This window comes from Haliotis rufescens, unplaced genomic scaffold (assembly GCF_023055435.1).
Source record: "Haliotis rufescens isolate VD_foot unplaced genomic scaffold, xgHalRufe1.0.p SCAF_5, whole genome shotgun sequence".
Classification (NCBI taxonomy): domain Eukaryota; kingdom Metazoa; phylum Mollusca; class Gastropoda; order Lepetellida; family Haliotidae; genus Haliotis; species Haliotis rufescens.
Genome location: NW_025964223.1, coordinates 39,827,900 through 39,842,604, shown reverse-complemented (window position 1 = coordinate 39,842,604; position 14,705 = coordinate 39,827,900). Strand labels below are relative to the sequence as shown.

At 39.9% G+C, this 14,705-nt stretch overlaps 1 protein-coding gene across 1 annotated transcript in view; it reads left to right on the top strand.

Annotated features, from left to right (window-relative positions):
• Window positions 1-14,705, top strand: part of LOC124112422 (gamma-aminobutyric acid type B receptor subunit 1-like) — a 44,741-nt gene that overhangs the window by 18,323 nt on the left and 11,713 nt on the right. Inside the window, exons 7-13 of the mRNA XM_048384362.1 lie at window positions 916-1,077; window positions 8,269-8,361; window positions 9,281-9,431; window positions 10,868-10,985; window positions 12,427-12,534; window positions 13,230-13,352; window positions 14,312-14,455. Coding sequence (XP_048240319.1) covers window positions 916-1,077; window positions 8,269-8,361; window positions 9,281-9,431; window positions 10,868-10,985; window positions 12,427-12,534; window positions 13,230-13,352; window positions 14,312-14,455 — 899 coding nt within the window. The remainder of the gene's footprint in view (window positions 1-915; window positions 1,078-8,268; window positions 8,362-9,280; window positions 9,432-10,867; window positions 10,986-12,426; window positions 12,535-13,229; window positions 13,353-14,311; window positions 14,456-14,705) is intronic.

Below are 14,705 nucleotides of genomic sequence, written 5' to 3'. Positions count from 1 at the left end.
TTGTTTATTCGGAAGATTTAACTAGGGGCGTTGCCGTCCGGAATAACCAGGGTTCACTGTACTATGATGTTGGTTTTAATCATACGGGGGAGCTTCAGTTTGAAATGGGATAACATGCTCGTATATATGTTTGTGGTGGCGGTAACTGGTTTACAAACAATACAAGGGCATACCTACACAACGTAAAGAAACTCAGAAGAAATACGTTGTCACCAGTCACCGCGTAGAAGTTCCGGGAGATAACTGACCCCTGCTGTCGTAAGAGGTGACTAAATTTGATCAGGTGATCAGGCACCGTGACAAGGTTCATTGCGAGTCATCGTACCCAGCGAACGTCCTGACTTTCATGCGAACACCTCTGTGCCAACAGCAGATATTTCTTAGGACTATGTAAATGGTTTTGTCGCTTTTATCGGGGGACGCCAGATATGGGCTTCACACATTGTACCCATGTCGGGAATCGAACCCGGGTCTTCGGTGTGACGGGTGAACGATTGTCTACCTGACCGCCCCCAGTCGTGATGAAGTAAGAGAGTGAAGTATGTTGATTTTTAAGATGACGTACACCTCTGTGCCGGTTTATTCAGGTTTACACAGACCTATCCGTCAACCAGAAGGTTTCTCGAAACCTGAAACAAATATCTAGAACAACTTAAAGGGACATTCAAGTCGTTCCATCCGCGACCTAAGTTGTTACTTGCTATGGAAACCTCAAGACAGTAGCAGGTCTCTTTTAAACAGCACTGGGCAATACAATATGTGTTAACAGTTTGTCTTGTGATAAACGTTTAATCGAGCTAAATTGGTGACGCGTATTGAAAGGGGGTTATGTTGGGAAGTGTGGATGTCACATGGTACTTTAGGTCTTCCATGCTTTAAGCATGATTACATTATGAAATTTGTGTTTCGTTTAAGGAAACCCTAAACGGCTTGAGGACTTTGCCTACAGTGATGCCGAACTTGGCCTGCTTATTTGGACCAAGATGTTGAATGTCAAGTACAGAGGGGTCAGGGGTCAAGTGGCTTTTAATGAGAAAGGTGACCCCGTGGCTATGTTCAGCATAGATCGTATTCAGGGTGAGTTCAGTCAGGAAGAGTATTGTCAAGTAAAGATGGATCGTGTTCATGGTGAGTTCAGTCAGGAAGAGTATTGTCAAGTAAAGATGGATCGTGTTCAGGGTGAGTTCAATCAGGAAGAGTGTTGTCAAGTGAAGATTGATCGTGTTCATGGTGAGTTCAGTCAGGAAGAGTATTGTCAAGTAAAGATTGATCGTGTTCAGGGTGAGTTCAGTCAGGAAGAGTATTGTCAAGTAAAGATGGATCGTGTTCAGGGTGAGATTAATCAGGAAGAGTGTTGTCAAGTGAAGATAGATCGTGTTCATGGTGAGTTCAGTCAGGAAGAGTATTGTCAAGTGAAGATAGATCGTGTTCATGGTGAGTTCAGTTAGGAAGAGTATTGTCAAGTAAAGATGGATCGTGTTCAGGGTGAGATTAATCAGGAAGAGTGTTGTCAAGTGAAGATAGATCGTGTTCATGGTGAGTTCAGTCAGGAAGAGTATTGTCAAGTAAAGATGGATCGTGTTCAGGGTGAGTTCAGTCAGGAAGAATATTGTCAAGTAAAGATGGATCGTGCTCAGGGTGAGTTCAGTCAGGGTGAATTATGCCAGCTAAAGATATAATCGTGTTCAGGGTGAGTTCAGTCAGGGTGAATATGTCAACTATAGACATATCGTGTTCAGGGTGAGGTTAGTCAGGCTGAATATGTCAACTATAGACATATCGTGTTCAGGGTGAGGTTAGTCAGGGTGAATATGTCAACTATAGACATATAGTGTTCAGGGTGAGGTGAGTCAGGGTGAATATGTCAACTATAGACATATCGTGTTCAGGGTGAGGTTAGTCAGGGTGAATATGTCAACTATAGACATATTGTGTTCAGGGTGAGGTTAGTCAGGGTGAATATGTCAATTATAGACATATCGTGTTCAGGGTGAGGTTAGTCAGGGTGAATATGTCAACTATAGACATATCGTGTTCAGGGTGAGGTTAGTCAGGGTGAATATGTCAACTATAGACATATCGTGTTCAGGATGAGGTTAGTCAGGGTGAATATGTCAACTATAGACAAACAGTGTTCAGGGTGAGGTTAGTCAGGGTGAATATGTCAACTATAGATATATAGTGTTCAGGGTGAGGTTAGTCAGGGTGAATATGTCAACTATAGACATATAGTTTTTAGGGTGAGGTGAGTCAGGGTGAATATGTCAACTATAGACATATAGTGTTCAGGGTGAGGTTAGTCAGGGTGAATATGTCAACTATAGACATATAGTGTTCAGGGTGAGGTTAGTCAGGGTGAATATGTCAACTATAGATATATAGTGTTCAGGGTGAGGTTAGTCAGGCTGAATATGTCAACTATAGACATATAGTTTTTAGGGTGAGGTTAGTCAGGCTGAATATGTCAACTATAGACATATAGTGTTCAGGGTGAGGTTAGTCAGGGTGAATATGTCAAATATAGACATATAGTGTTCAGGGTGAGGTTAGTCAGGGTGAATATGTCAACTATAGACATATCGTGTTCAGGGTGAGGTTAGTCAGGGTGAATATGTCAACTATAGACATATAGTGTTCAGGGTGAGGTTAGTCAGGCTGAATATGTCAACTATAGACATATTGTGTTCAGGGTGAGGTTAGTCAGGGTGAATATGTCAACTATAGACATATAGTGTTCAGGGTGAGGTGAGTCAGGGTGAATATGTCAACTATAGACATATAGTGTTCAGGGTGAGGTTAGTCAGGGTGAATATGTCAACTATAGACATATAGTGTTCAGGGTGAGGTTAGTCAGGGTGAATATGTCATCTATAGACATATAGTGTTTAGGGTGAGGTTAGTCAGGGTGAATATGTCAACTATAGATATATAGTGTTCAGGGTGAGGTTAGTCAGGCTGAATATGTCAACTATAGACATATAGTTTTTAGGGTGAGGTTAGTCAGGCTGAATATGTCAACTATAGACATATAGTGTTCAGGGTGAGGTTAGTCAGGGTGACTATGTCATCTATAGACATATATTGTTTAGGGTGAGGTTAGTCAGGGTGAATATGTCAACTATAGACATATAGTGTTCAGGGTGAGGTTAGTCAAGGTGAATATGTCAACTATAGACATATCGTGTTCAGGGTGAGTCTAGTCAGGGTGAATATGTCAACTATAGACATATAGTGTTCAGGGTGAGGTTAGTCAGGGTGAATATGTCATCTATAGACATATATTGTTTAGGGTGAGGTTAGTCAGGCTGAATATGTCAACTATAGACATATAGTTTTGAGGGTGGGGTTAGTCAGGGTGAATATGTCAACTATAGACATATCGTGTTGAGGGTGAGGTTAGTCAGGCTGAATATGTCAACTATAGACATATAGTTTTGAGGGTGGGGTTAGTCAGGGTGACTATGTCAACTATAGACATATCGTGTTCAGGGTGAGGTTAGTCAGGGTGACTATGTCATCTATAGACATATATTGTTTAGGGTGAGGTGAGTCAGGGTGAATATGTCAACTATAGACATATAGTGTTCAGGGTGAGGTTAGTCAGGGTGAATATGTCAACTATAGACATATCGTGTTCAGGGTGAGTCTAGTCAGGGTGAATATGTCAACTATAGACATATCGTGTTCAGGGTTAGTCTAGTCAGGGTGAATAGGTCAACTATAGACATATCGTGTTCAGGGTGAGGTTAGTCAGGGTGAATATGTCAACTATAGACATATAGTGTTCAGGGTGAGGTTAGTCAGGGTGAATATGTCAACTATAGACATATAGTGTTTAGGGTGAGGTGAGTCAGGGTGAATATGTCAACTATAGACATATAGTGTTCAGGGTGAGGTTAGTCAGGGTGAATATGTCAACTATAGACATATCGTGTTCAGGGTGAGTCTAGTCAGGGTGAATAGGTCAACTATAGACATATCGTGTTCAGGGTGAGGTTAGTCAGGGTGAGATCAATCGGCGAGTTCAGTCAGAGTGAGATCAGTCAGGGTGAATACTGTGAGAACTAAGATCATTCTTTGCTTAAAATCAACAAATATCGCGGTTTTCAAACCTCTGATAGCTTGTCACTTCTTCATGGCGTTTCACTGACATGTTTAACACAAATACTTAATTTGTTTAATCTAAGCAATCAATATTGTATTCATACTCGATTTCGTATTGCTATTACATTCAACAGACCTTTAGATTTCATAATGCACCTAATCAAATAAGATGTTAATTAGATGCCAACTGCACAATTTCGCAGTCTGTCTGTTTAGCGACTGAGTTGTGGTGAATGATCGATATGTTTAGGATTGTCAGTGATTTTTATTAAACATATTTTGTTGTCCAACAAGACAAAGGGATTGGGCACAAGTGCAACACCTTTTACCGCCTTCTCCTGTCGGTGATTGTGATATCAGTGTACATGTTTAACTGATTTGTGCGTACGTACAGTCTGCCTAAAGAACCCATACAGCGAGAACGTCGGCTGTCACACTCTGCCTTGTTACAGAGACTGGTTCATGGCAGTATATGTGCTGCGTCATGATGATACGGATGTGATTGCCATTTTATTTACAGCTCATATCTTCTCGAGGAATAGGTACTTAATGCCATATAAGGGACTTTTTAACTCGTTCAAGTAATACAAAGATGCAAAATACAAATTTTGAAATTTGATTTTGGATTCTTAAGTCGCAAATTCATGCTGATACCTTCTATCAAACGAAAGAATGAAACAGACGTACTTTAAAAGTATATATATACAGTTGTGTGTGTGTGTATATATATATATATATATATATATATATATACACACACACACACACACACACACACAACTGTTCACATTCAGGTAGACAGACTACAGACTTGTGGATGGACAGTCTAACAGAAAAAAAGCGCCACGTCTACTACTGCTTGACGTACATAACGTTGCCTCCGGTTACAGATCAAACTTTGTAATTTCACGTGCACGTGTTTGGTTACTATGGAAACAATTATAGAAACACTTCAAAACAGTTCCGTGTCACGTTTTCATTAACCCAGCATGATTCATTCACTGACAAAAATATAATTCCGTCATATCAGTTGCTTCTCAATCCATGCGATTTCCCATTAAGATCTTGATTGAAGATAATTACTTGTAGACTGCAAAAAGGAACGTGGGGAAACATGTTTAATTTTACAGGTGCTACACAACACCCAGTTCATTACCTTCTCATACAATCACGAGCCTGGAGACGTGTCCGTATCCTGTTTGAATTGATGCTTTTAAGCAACGTCTGTCAATCAATAAATGTGTATTATTACTATCTGATCAAGGAATGCACTGTACACGGAAACGAACAGGTGTCTATTTCAATCTGTAACGGATGTGGCTGGTCATTGACGTAAAGATAAAGAAGAGTGTCTACTCCATCACAGACCAAAATGAACAATTAAATGAACGGTTACAATGATTCCGCAAACCTCCCTGGATTAGTACATAAGGATGCGAGGTTTCCGGTAGAAATACCCATTCATTTGTATCTGCTTTCCTACGGACCGGTATCGTTGCCAAATTTCAGTGCTTCTGATTTGATCTAGAGTTCGTTCGACCTCCGATCCTAACCATGGTTTTTGTTGAAAACTAATAGCGAATTAACAATATGGCTTAAACTGATTAATAAATTGTACATATAAAAAAGACGTAACGCTAACATATTTATAGATATGAATCATTCAGTAAGTTAGTGAATATTGTATAAGGCAGCACCAGTATATTTTGGAGGCAAATTCAAAACACTGACATTTTGGTAATAGTCATTAAACTTATTCTAATTATCATTCGTGTAAGTTTGTTATCAAGAATTCTTGTAAAGTGTCACAGACTAGATAAAGCCTCACAATTGCAACTGGTAAGTCAAAGTAAGAAAACCTTCCACTACACGATACTTCTACTATACCACACTTCTACTATACCACACTTGTACTGTACGATACTTCAACTATACCACAATTCTACTATACCACACTTCTACTATACGATACTTAAACTATACAACACTTCTACTATACCACACTTCTACTATACGATACTTAAACTATAACACGCTTCTACTAAATCACACTTCTACTACACGATGCTTTACTATACCACACTTTTACTATACGATACTTCTACTATACCACACTTGTACTACACGATACTTCAACTATACCACACTTCTACTATACCACAATTCTACGATACCAGACTTCTACGATACCACACTTCTACTATACCACACTTCTACTGTACCACACTTCTACTGTACCACAATTCTACTATACGATACTTCTACTATACCACACTTGAACTACACGATACTTCAACTATACCACACTTCTACTATACCACACTTCTACTATACCACAATTCTACGATACCACACTTCTACTATACCACACTTCTACTATACCACACTTCTACGATACCACACTTCTACTGTACCACACTTCTACTATACGATACTTCTACTATACCACACTTGTACTACACGATACTTCAACTATACCACACTTCTACTACACCACAATTCTACGATACCACACTTCTTCGATACCACACTTCTACTGTACCACAATTCTACTATACGATACTTCTACTATACCACACTTGTACTACACGATACTTCAACTATACCACACTTCTACTATACCACACTTCTACTATACCACAATTCAACGATACCACACTTCTACTATACCACACTTCTACTATACCACACTTCTACGATACCACACTTCTACTATACCACACTTCTACTGTACCACACTTCTACTATACGATACTTCTACTATACCACACTTGTACTACACGATACTTCAACTATACCACACTTCTACTATACCACAATTCTACGATACCACACTTCTACGATACCACACTTCTACTGTACCACACTTCTACTGTACCACAATTCTACTATACGATACTTCTACTATACCACACTTGTACTACACGAAACTTCAACTATACCACACTTCTACTATACCACACTTCTACTATACCACAATTCTACGATACCACACTTCTACTATAGCACACTTCTACTATACCACACTTCTACGTTACCACACTTCTACTATACCACACTTCTACTATACCACACTTCTACGATACCACACTTCTACTGTACCACACTTCTACTGTACCACAATTCTACTATACGATACTTCTACTATACCACACTTGTACTACACGATACTTCAACTATACCACACTTCTACTATACCACACTTCTACTATACCACAATTCTACGATACCACACTTCTACTATACCACACTTCTACTATACCACACTTCTACTGTACCACACTTCTACGATACTTCTACTATACCACACTTGTACTACGCGATACTTCAACTATACCACACTTGTACTACACAATACTTCAACTATACCACACTTCTACTATACCATACTTTTAATATACGATACTTCTACTATACGATACATCTACTTTATCATACATCTACTACAAGATACTTCTACTGTACCACACTTCTACTATACCACATATGTACTACACGATACATCCACTACACAATACTTCTAATATACTATACTTGTACTACACGATACTTCTAATATACTATACTTGTACTACACGATACTTCTAATATACTATACTTGTACTACACGATACTTCTAATATACTATACTTGTACTACACGATACTTCTAATATACTATACTTGTACTACACGATACTTCTAATATACTATACTTGTACTACACGATACTTCTAATATACTATACTTGTACTACACGATATGTCATTATATTTCAATATTCACGTGATATATTACGAGAATCAATTTTGAGTACCATGGAAAGATATACCTGTCAAAAATGAGTAATATATACAGCACCCAAAAATAATTTACACTTGAAATGAGGGGTATTGATTATAAGGCAGGAAACCATTCAATTGACAACTGATCACGCTTGTTCAGTTTATTGTGACATGCATGTCAGAAATTGCTTTTCAGACACGACATTAGTCGTTGATATCGTCACATGAGTATTTTGAGTAAGATTTCTTCTGAATCCAGGAACACAGATTAATGTCCCACAGCTGTTGGAGTTCACGAAGAGAGTACCAAAGAAAATTACCAATAATATTTTCTGTTTACAATGTCGATAACAAATACAGTCAAGTATTGATCCCCCGCATGACTATGTATATATTCCCAGGTGGTGAGGTTCAGATGGTTGGTCTCTATGATCCGAACTTGGTCGCCGACGTGAAGATCGAATGGCTCCCAGCTACACCCATCGTATGGGCAGGTATAACTCTCAGATCACACTGGTTCTATTATGCCCAGTGCATTCATTACCTGAAGCACTGCAGGCTAAGGCCACGGTACACACTTTGCGCAAACAGAGCCGGACGATGGGGCGCTAATGGACCGCTGGTCGAGTGTTTATTTAGTCGATATGAAAGATAAATACAATTCTGTTATATCTCGCCAAACACTTGTTCTTGTACATGGGGTTTATCATAATAGAGAATCTCTCTTAAGTTCTTACTGTGCTCGTAATTGTCTACATCAATATTTGCTTGTCACTAATCGGTCAGTGAAAGAGGGGGTATGTTGGTTAGACAGGGATCCTATTTCGTATATCTGTGTTTTCATATGTGTTTTGAGTATTGAGGCATACCGTTTCTTCAAGGGTGTCTTGTCATTGAATTTAAACACTCGCCATCTGTTACATGTAGACTTAACATAAAGTTCGATGGCATTTAATCTGTAACCTAAACACTCGCGAAACTGTTGCATGGCCATACAGAAAGCCATCAGTTACACTGACAATGACCAGGGCCCGCTCCACGAACCCATCTTAGCGCTTGATTCACAAATGTGGCAACATGCTAAGCTCTTACAATCGTGCCACTAATAAATCATACTAATGTTGTTTTTTTATTAATTTGTTTTTAAAAACGCCGAAACATTATTTTATGCATCTCTATATTTAAGTCACTATCTATAATTTGCCGTAACACTTAACACAATATAGTTATGTTATCGAATTTGTAAAAACACCTGATTTTATATTCTATATTTTCAAATCGTATAGTAAAGACACGAAATGTCCAGGAATGACGATGATCAATGATTAATTATATATACTTGCATTGGTTACTTTCATTATTTTTAGACATTAAGTTCAACAAGACATACAATTATAACATTTAATGTTTTAGGTGGAAAGATACCCAAGGACTCTCTGACGATCTATCGGACCACCACCCGCCTGTCCTTCCCTCTGTATCTGTCCATGTGCTGCATCTCGGCGCTCGGCATCGCCCTCAGCATATGTTTCCTTGCCTTCAACATTCACTTCAGGAAGTTGCGGTGAGACTCATATATGTAACAAATACGTAGCTAGAAGGGTGAGCTGGCCTTAAACTGAGACTTTCCAGCTCCAGATCGACAGTTGGTTGAACCGAGAATTTCGAGATATAACCTACAGTTGGTCAAACTGAGGCTTTCGAGATATAATCTGCAGTTGGTTAAACTGAGATAATCTGCAGTTGGTTAAACTGAGATAATCTGCAGTTGGTTAAACTGAGACTTTCGAGATATAATCTGCAGTTGCTGTAACCGAGACTTCCGAGATTTAATCTGCAGTTGGTCAAACTGAGGCTTTCGAGATATAATCTGCAGTTGGTCAAACTGAGGCTTTCGAGATATAATCTGCAGTTGGTTAAACCGAGAATTTCGAGATATAATCTGCAGTTGGTCAAACTGAGGCTTTCGAGATATAATCTGCAGTTGGTTAAACTGAGGCTTTCGAGATATAATCTGCAGTTGGTCAAACTGAGGCTTTCGAGATATAATCTGCAGTTGGTAAAACCGAGAATTTCGAGATATAATCTGCAGTTGGTCAAACTGAGGCTTTCGAGATATAATCTGCAGTTGGTCAAACTGAGGCTTTCGACATATAATCTGCAGTTGGTTAAACTGAGGCTTTCGAGATATAATCTGCAGTTGGTCAAACTGAGGCTTTCGAGATATAATCTGCAGTTGCTGTAACCGAGGCTTCCGAGATTTAATCTGCAGTTGGTTAAACTGAGACTTTCGAGATATAATCTTCAGTTGCTTTAACCGAGATTTTCGATAAAAATGTGCAGTTGGCTGAAATAGGACTTTCAGATACAATCTGCAGTTGGTTGATCTGAGACCTTTGAGACAAAATCTACCACTGGTTACACTGAGACTTAAAGCTCCAACCTGCAGTTGGTTTAACTGAGACTTTGATGGTACAATCCGAAGTCGGTTTAATTGAGACTCTAGAGGTCGAGACTGTCGGGTACACGTCTTGAGTTCGTCATACCGAGACTGAAACAATTGTTGGTGTAAGAACATGATATGTGATTGAATGCGGGTGTCGCAGTGCCATGCACCAGTGATATTTAACCCTCCAAGCATCCGGGTCTCGGAAGCTGCGCTCGAATCGGTTATGAACTTGGACAGGACCAACGAGTGAGTGAGTGAGTATGGTTTTACGCCGCTTTTAGCAATATTCCAGCAATTTCACGGCGGGGGACACCAGAAATGGGCTTCACACATTGTACCCATGTCGGGAATCGAACCCGGGTCTTCGACGTGACGAGCGAACGCTTTAACCACTAGGCTACCCGACCGCCCCTCAGGACCAACGAGAACCCAACAAGAAGTATATATATTGTCAAACTGCCTGTCAAATATTTTTGCGCATGTAACTGTCTACTTTATATTCTAAAGTCTATCCTAATTCCAGACATATAATTCCACTTATATTCTACCAGTATTGTGAAGATGTCGTCACCACGCCTGAACAACGTGATTCTTGCGGGATGTGTACTCCTCTACATCACAGTGTTCTTAGAGCAGACTGATAAGGAGCTTGTGGCAGGCCTCTGTCTTGTGAGTAGACTTAACCTTCTTTATTACTTTTCCGGGCACCCCTCCACCCATTTCACAAAGCTGAATCCGAGCTTGTGTCGTACATTTCTTTCGTCCTTCACTAACGATTGTAGGATTGAAACATCTGGTAAACTGATTTCATGTATGTATGAAACTATGATGGCATTGGTCACTAAACCCCACTTGCACCTACCCCGAGGACCTGCAAGACTGTACAGGCTCGCAAATGAATATGTAGGTTGAGCAGTTTCTATTTTACTGTCAGCTAGTGTGGGAGTAAAGCTCGACATGAACCACATATTTGTTGCAAGTGAGTTGGGTTTAAAGCCGCTTTGAACAATATTCCTTTTATATAACGACGTGTCCGCTTAATGTGGGAGGATATCCCGAAATCATGCAGGTCTCAGACGTTTACCACTTTGGTGAAATCCACTTAGATGCTGACAAACCTAGAAACATAATCGGGACGAACCGGGATTCAAGCCCACAATCATAGGTTTCTGGGGTGCCCAAGGGACGCAACTCTGCTCTATGCGGCCCGTGCACCCTGGTGGTTGTGAGCTCATATGAGGCGAATGTTTGGTTCAAACCAGTTGGATTCTGGCAGCGCTGTGGAAGCGCATAGTCTAAGAGTAACTTCAGAAATGGCCTCATATCTTTACATTGCAGTATTGTCAACATTCACTTCAGAAAGATGCAGTGAGACTCATATATGTAACAAATGCGTATCTAGAAGGTTGAGCTGGCGTTAAACTTAGACTGTCCAGCTCCAGATCGACAGTTGGTTAAACTGAGACTTTCCAGCTGCGGATCGACAGTTGGTAAAAATGAGACTTTCTATTTCCAGTTGTTAGTTAAACTGAGACTCAACTGTACATCATTCTTGTCCTAAGAGGTGATGAGGGTCGCGTAGTCAGACTCTGTACCTCATGGGGCATTTCGATGTTCATTGGACGGTGGGGTAGCCCAGTGGTTCGCTCGTCACGCCGAAGACCCGGTTTCGACATACCCCACATGGGTACAATGTGTGAAGGCCATTTCAGGTGTCTCCCGCCATAATATTGCTGGATTATTGCTAAAAGCGGCGTAAAACCATACTCACCCACTCACTCACTCACTCACTCACTCACTCACTCGATGTCAATGCCTCCATGCTTGCCACTCACTCATCCACTGATGTCTTGCCCCTGTGGGGATTCCAGGTCAACACGACTCCCCAGCAACCTATGCTTGCCGTTAGAAGCGACTAAATGAATCAGGTGGTCATACTCAGAGGTTATCGGGATAGCATAGTACCCGACGGCATAAAACGTAGCTCAATCACTGACCTGTCCCAGATTCGATTACACACGCCGATTTGATAACTTGAATATTGCTGACTGTAGCGTTAAACAGAATTAGTGCACTCACTTCTGTTGTGTATCGTGCTCGTGTGTCACAGTCCAAGGTGTACCTCCTGACGCTGGGCTTCTCCATGGCGTTCGGGGCGCTGTTCGCAAAGACCTGGAGGGTGCACGTCATCTTCACGAACGCCACGAAACAGAAGAAGGTAATCAACTCTACCGCGGTGGACTGACACAACATGGTCACGTAATCCCAGTCACAATTTTAGACAACAAATCATTTTTCCCCATTGATTATCTTTGAAGATAGGATTGACCTGTGGATTGCAACTTTTTTTCTATTCTTACGATACGACGTTTGGATACAGATAATAGTGCCTCTGTCAAGGAAATGGAACTGTCTGCTTTTAGGCAAATACACACTTTTTAAAAACCATATAGACAATACCAAAATGGCTTTCAGTTTGGCAATAATACCACAAACAAATTCTAATAATTCTAAACAATGATCGTCATTATTTATGTATTCCCAAGGTTATAACAGTGGCTTATTTACTACAGTAACTTTATGACTATACTCACTGGTAAAATTGCATATTGTTCAAAGTGTTTGGAGGCAGTTTGTTTTTCATTTTCCTGAAACACTATATACAACACTCAAGGACATTGTAAATAGACATTCACCACAGTCATCTAATATACATTGCGAAGTATAATGTATGCAATTATTGGTTGTAGCTTAAGTAACCATATCTGTTTGTGATGACTTAACTCATACATTGCTGAATTGAAGCAAGTACATTTTCAATAATGATCCATTTCATTTTTCTATTAGAAGAAAACTAAGTCAACTATAACAATAAAGATGCATTCATCACAAATAACAATGTTTTTGTCTCAGGTGCTGAAAGACAGTCAACTATTTGTCATGGTCGGAGTTTTGGTTGCAATCAACACAGTGGTCCTACTTAGTTGGACATTCATTGACCCACTTAGGGTCATTGACAACGACCTTGACCCAGTTGTAAGTAATCGCTCTTAATGAATACTAAAAGACTTGAAATTACCATTTATTGCTGTGCTAGTTGTAATAATGAAGATACTTTGCAATTAAATAATTTGTGTAAAATCACACCGTTATACGCTGGTGTTAGTAATCTCGGTACATGTAGGTTGGTTAATGGCGGTATGCGACGCAGGACTACAAGTAGAAGTGAAAACTATTGTCCACTGAATGTACCAATGTATTATATGTTAATGGAAAGATAGAGTGCCTCAATTTTTATCGGCCTATTCGGCTATTATTTTGAAGTGTGTTAGCCCTGAAATTAATCTAACAAGGTCTATCTGTTATTTTTACCGTCTTTGATAAATGTGAAAGTGGTTTTTTTACAAAGACATTTCAGCTACATAAACGTACAACATATTTAAATAAATCTTAGTAAAGGCCTGTATTATTGGGGAAAACACGAACCAAGCACCTTTCGCCCCTTTCCGGGATCCGGAACCGCCGTTCGGCTTGTCCCGATATGACATGAATGGTCGTGTTTACAAACGAGGAGAACAGGCCATACTTCCGCACTTCCTCTGTATTGGGTTTAATGTCGATTTGAGTGCAGTATTTCAGTTATTAACTGAACACGAGAGGAAAGTATTAAATGGTGCTTAGTCGTCTTAAAGTCTTAGACGTTTATCACTTTGGTGAAGCCCTCGAACACGAGTATGTTGCCGACCAACTTTGGATCATAATCAGACCTGGTATTCGAACACTTGACCAATGAATCCTGACAAGACCAAGGGACGCAACTCTGGGGCTCCTTAAACGACCCGACCACCCAAGAAGCATCTGTGTGGTTATCAGACTGACCCACTGAGGTTAATTTACCAATATTGTGTATTTCAGTATATCATTTTACCTTCAACATTTACACCCATTTAGCAAAATACATATTTTGAAATGTACGCGGGGATTTATCTTCCCAGGTGTATGAAGACAGGGACGTCGAGATACGGAGTCACGTGGAAACGTGTACGTCGACCAAACAGATCTACTTTGTTGGAACTCTGTTCGGAATCCAGGGAATCCTACTGCTGCTGGGGACTTTCCTCGCCTGGGAAACCCGGAAGGTGAATACACAGAGATTAACTGATTGAGTTTGGGTTGATACACGAAATCAATTATTAACTTACAGTCATTGCAACACAATAGTATTGATATAGTAATTATAACGATGAAAGGAATTTCTTTGCAAACATGAAAAACAGTTTGGTCAATACATGTTTATTCATTGATCCCGTGGATTGAGTATATGATCAAAATATAGGAGAATGTAAGTTGCTCGAGTTGTCGACACCATTTTGATAAGATATAACTGCG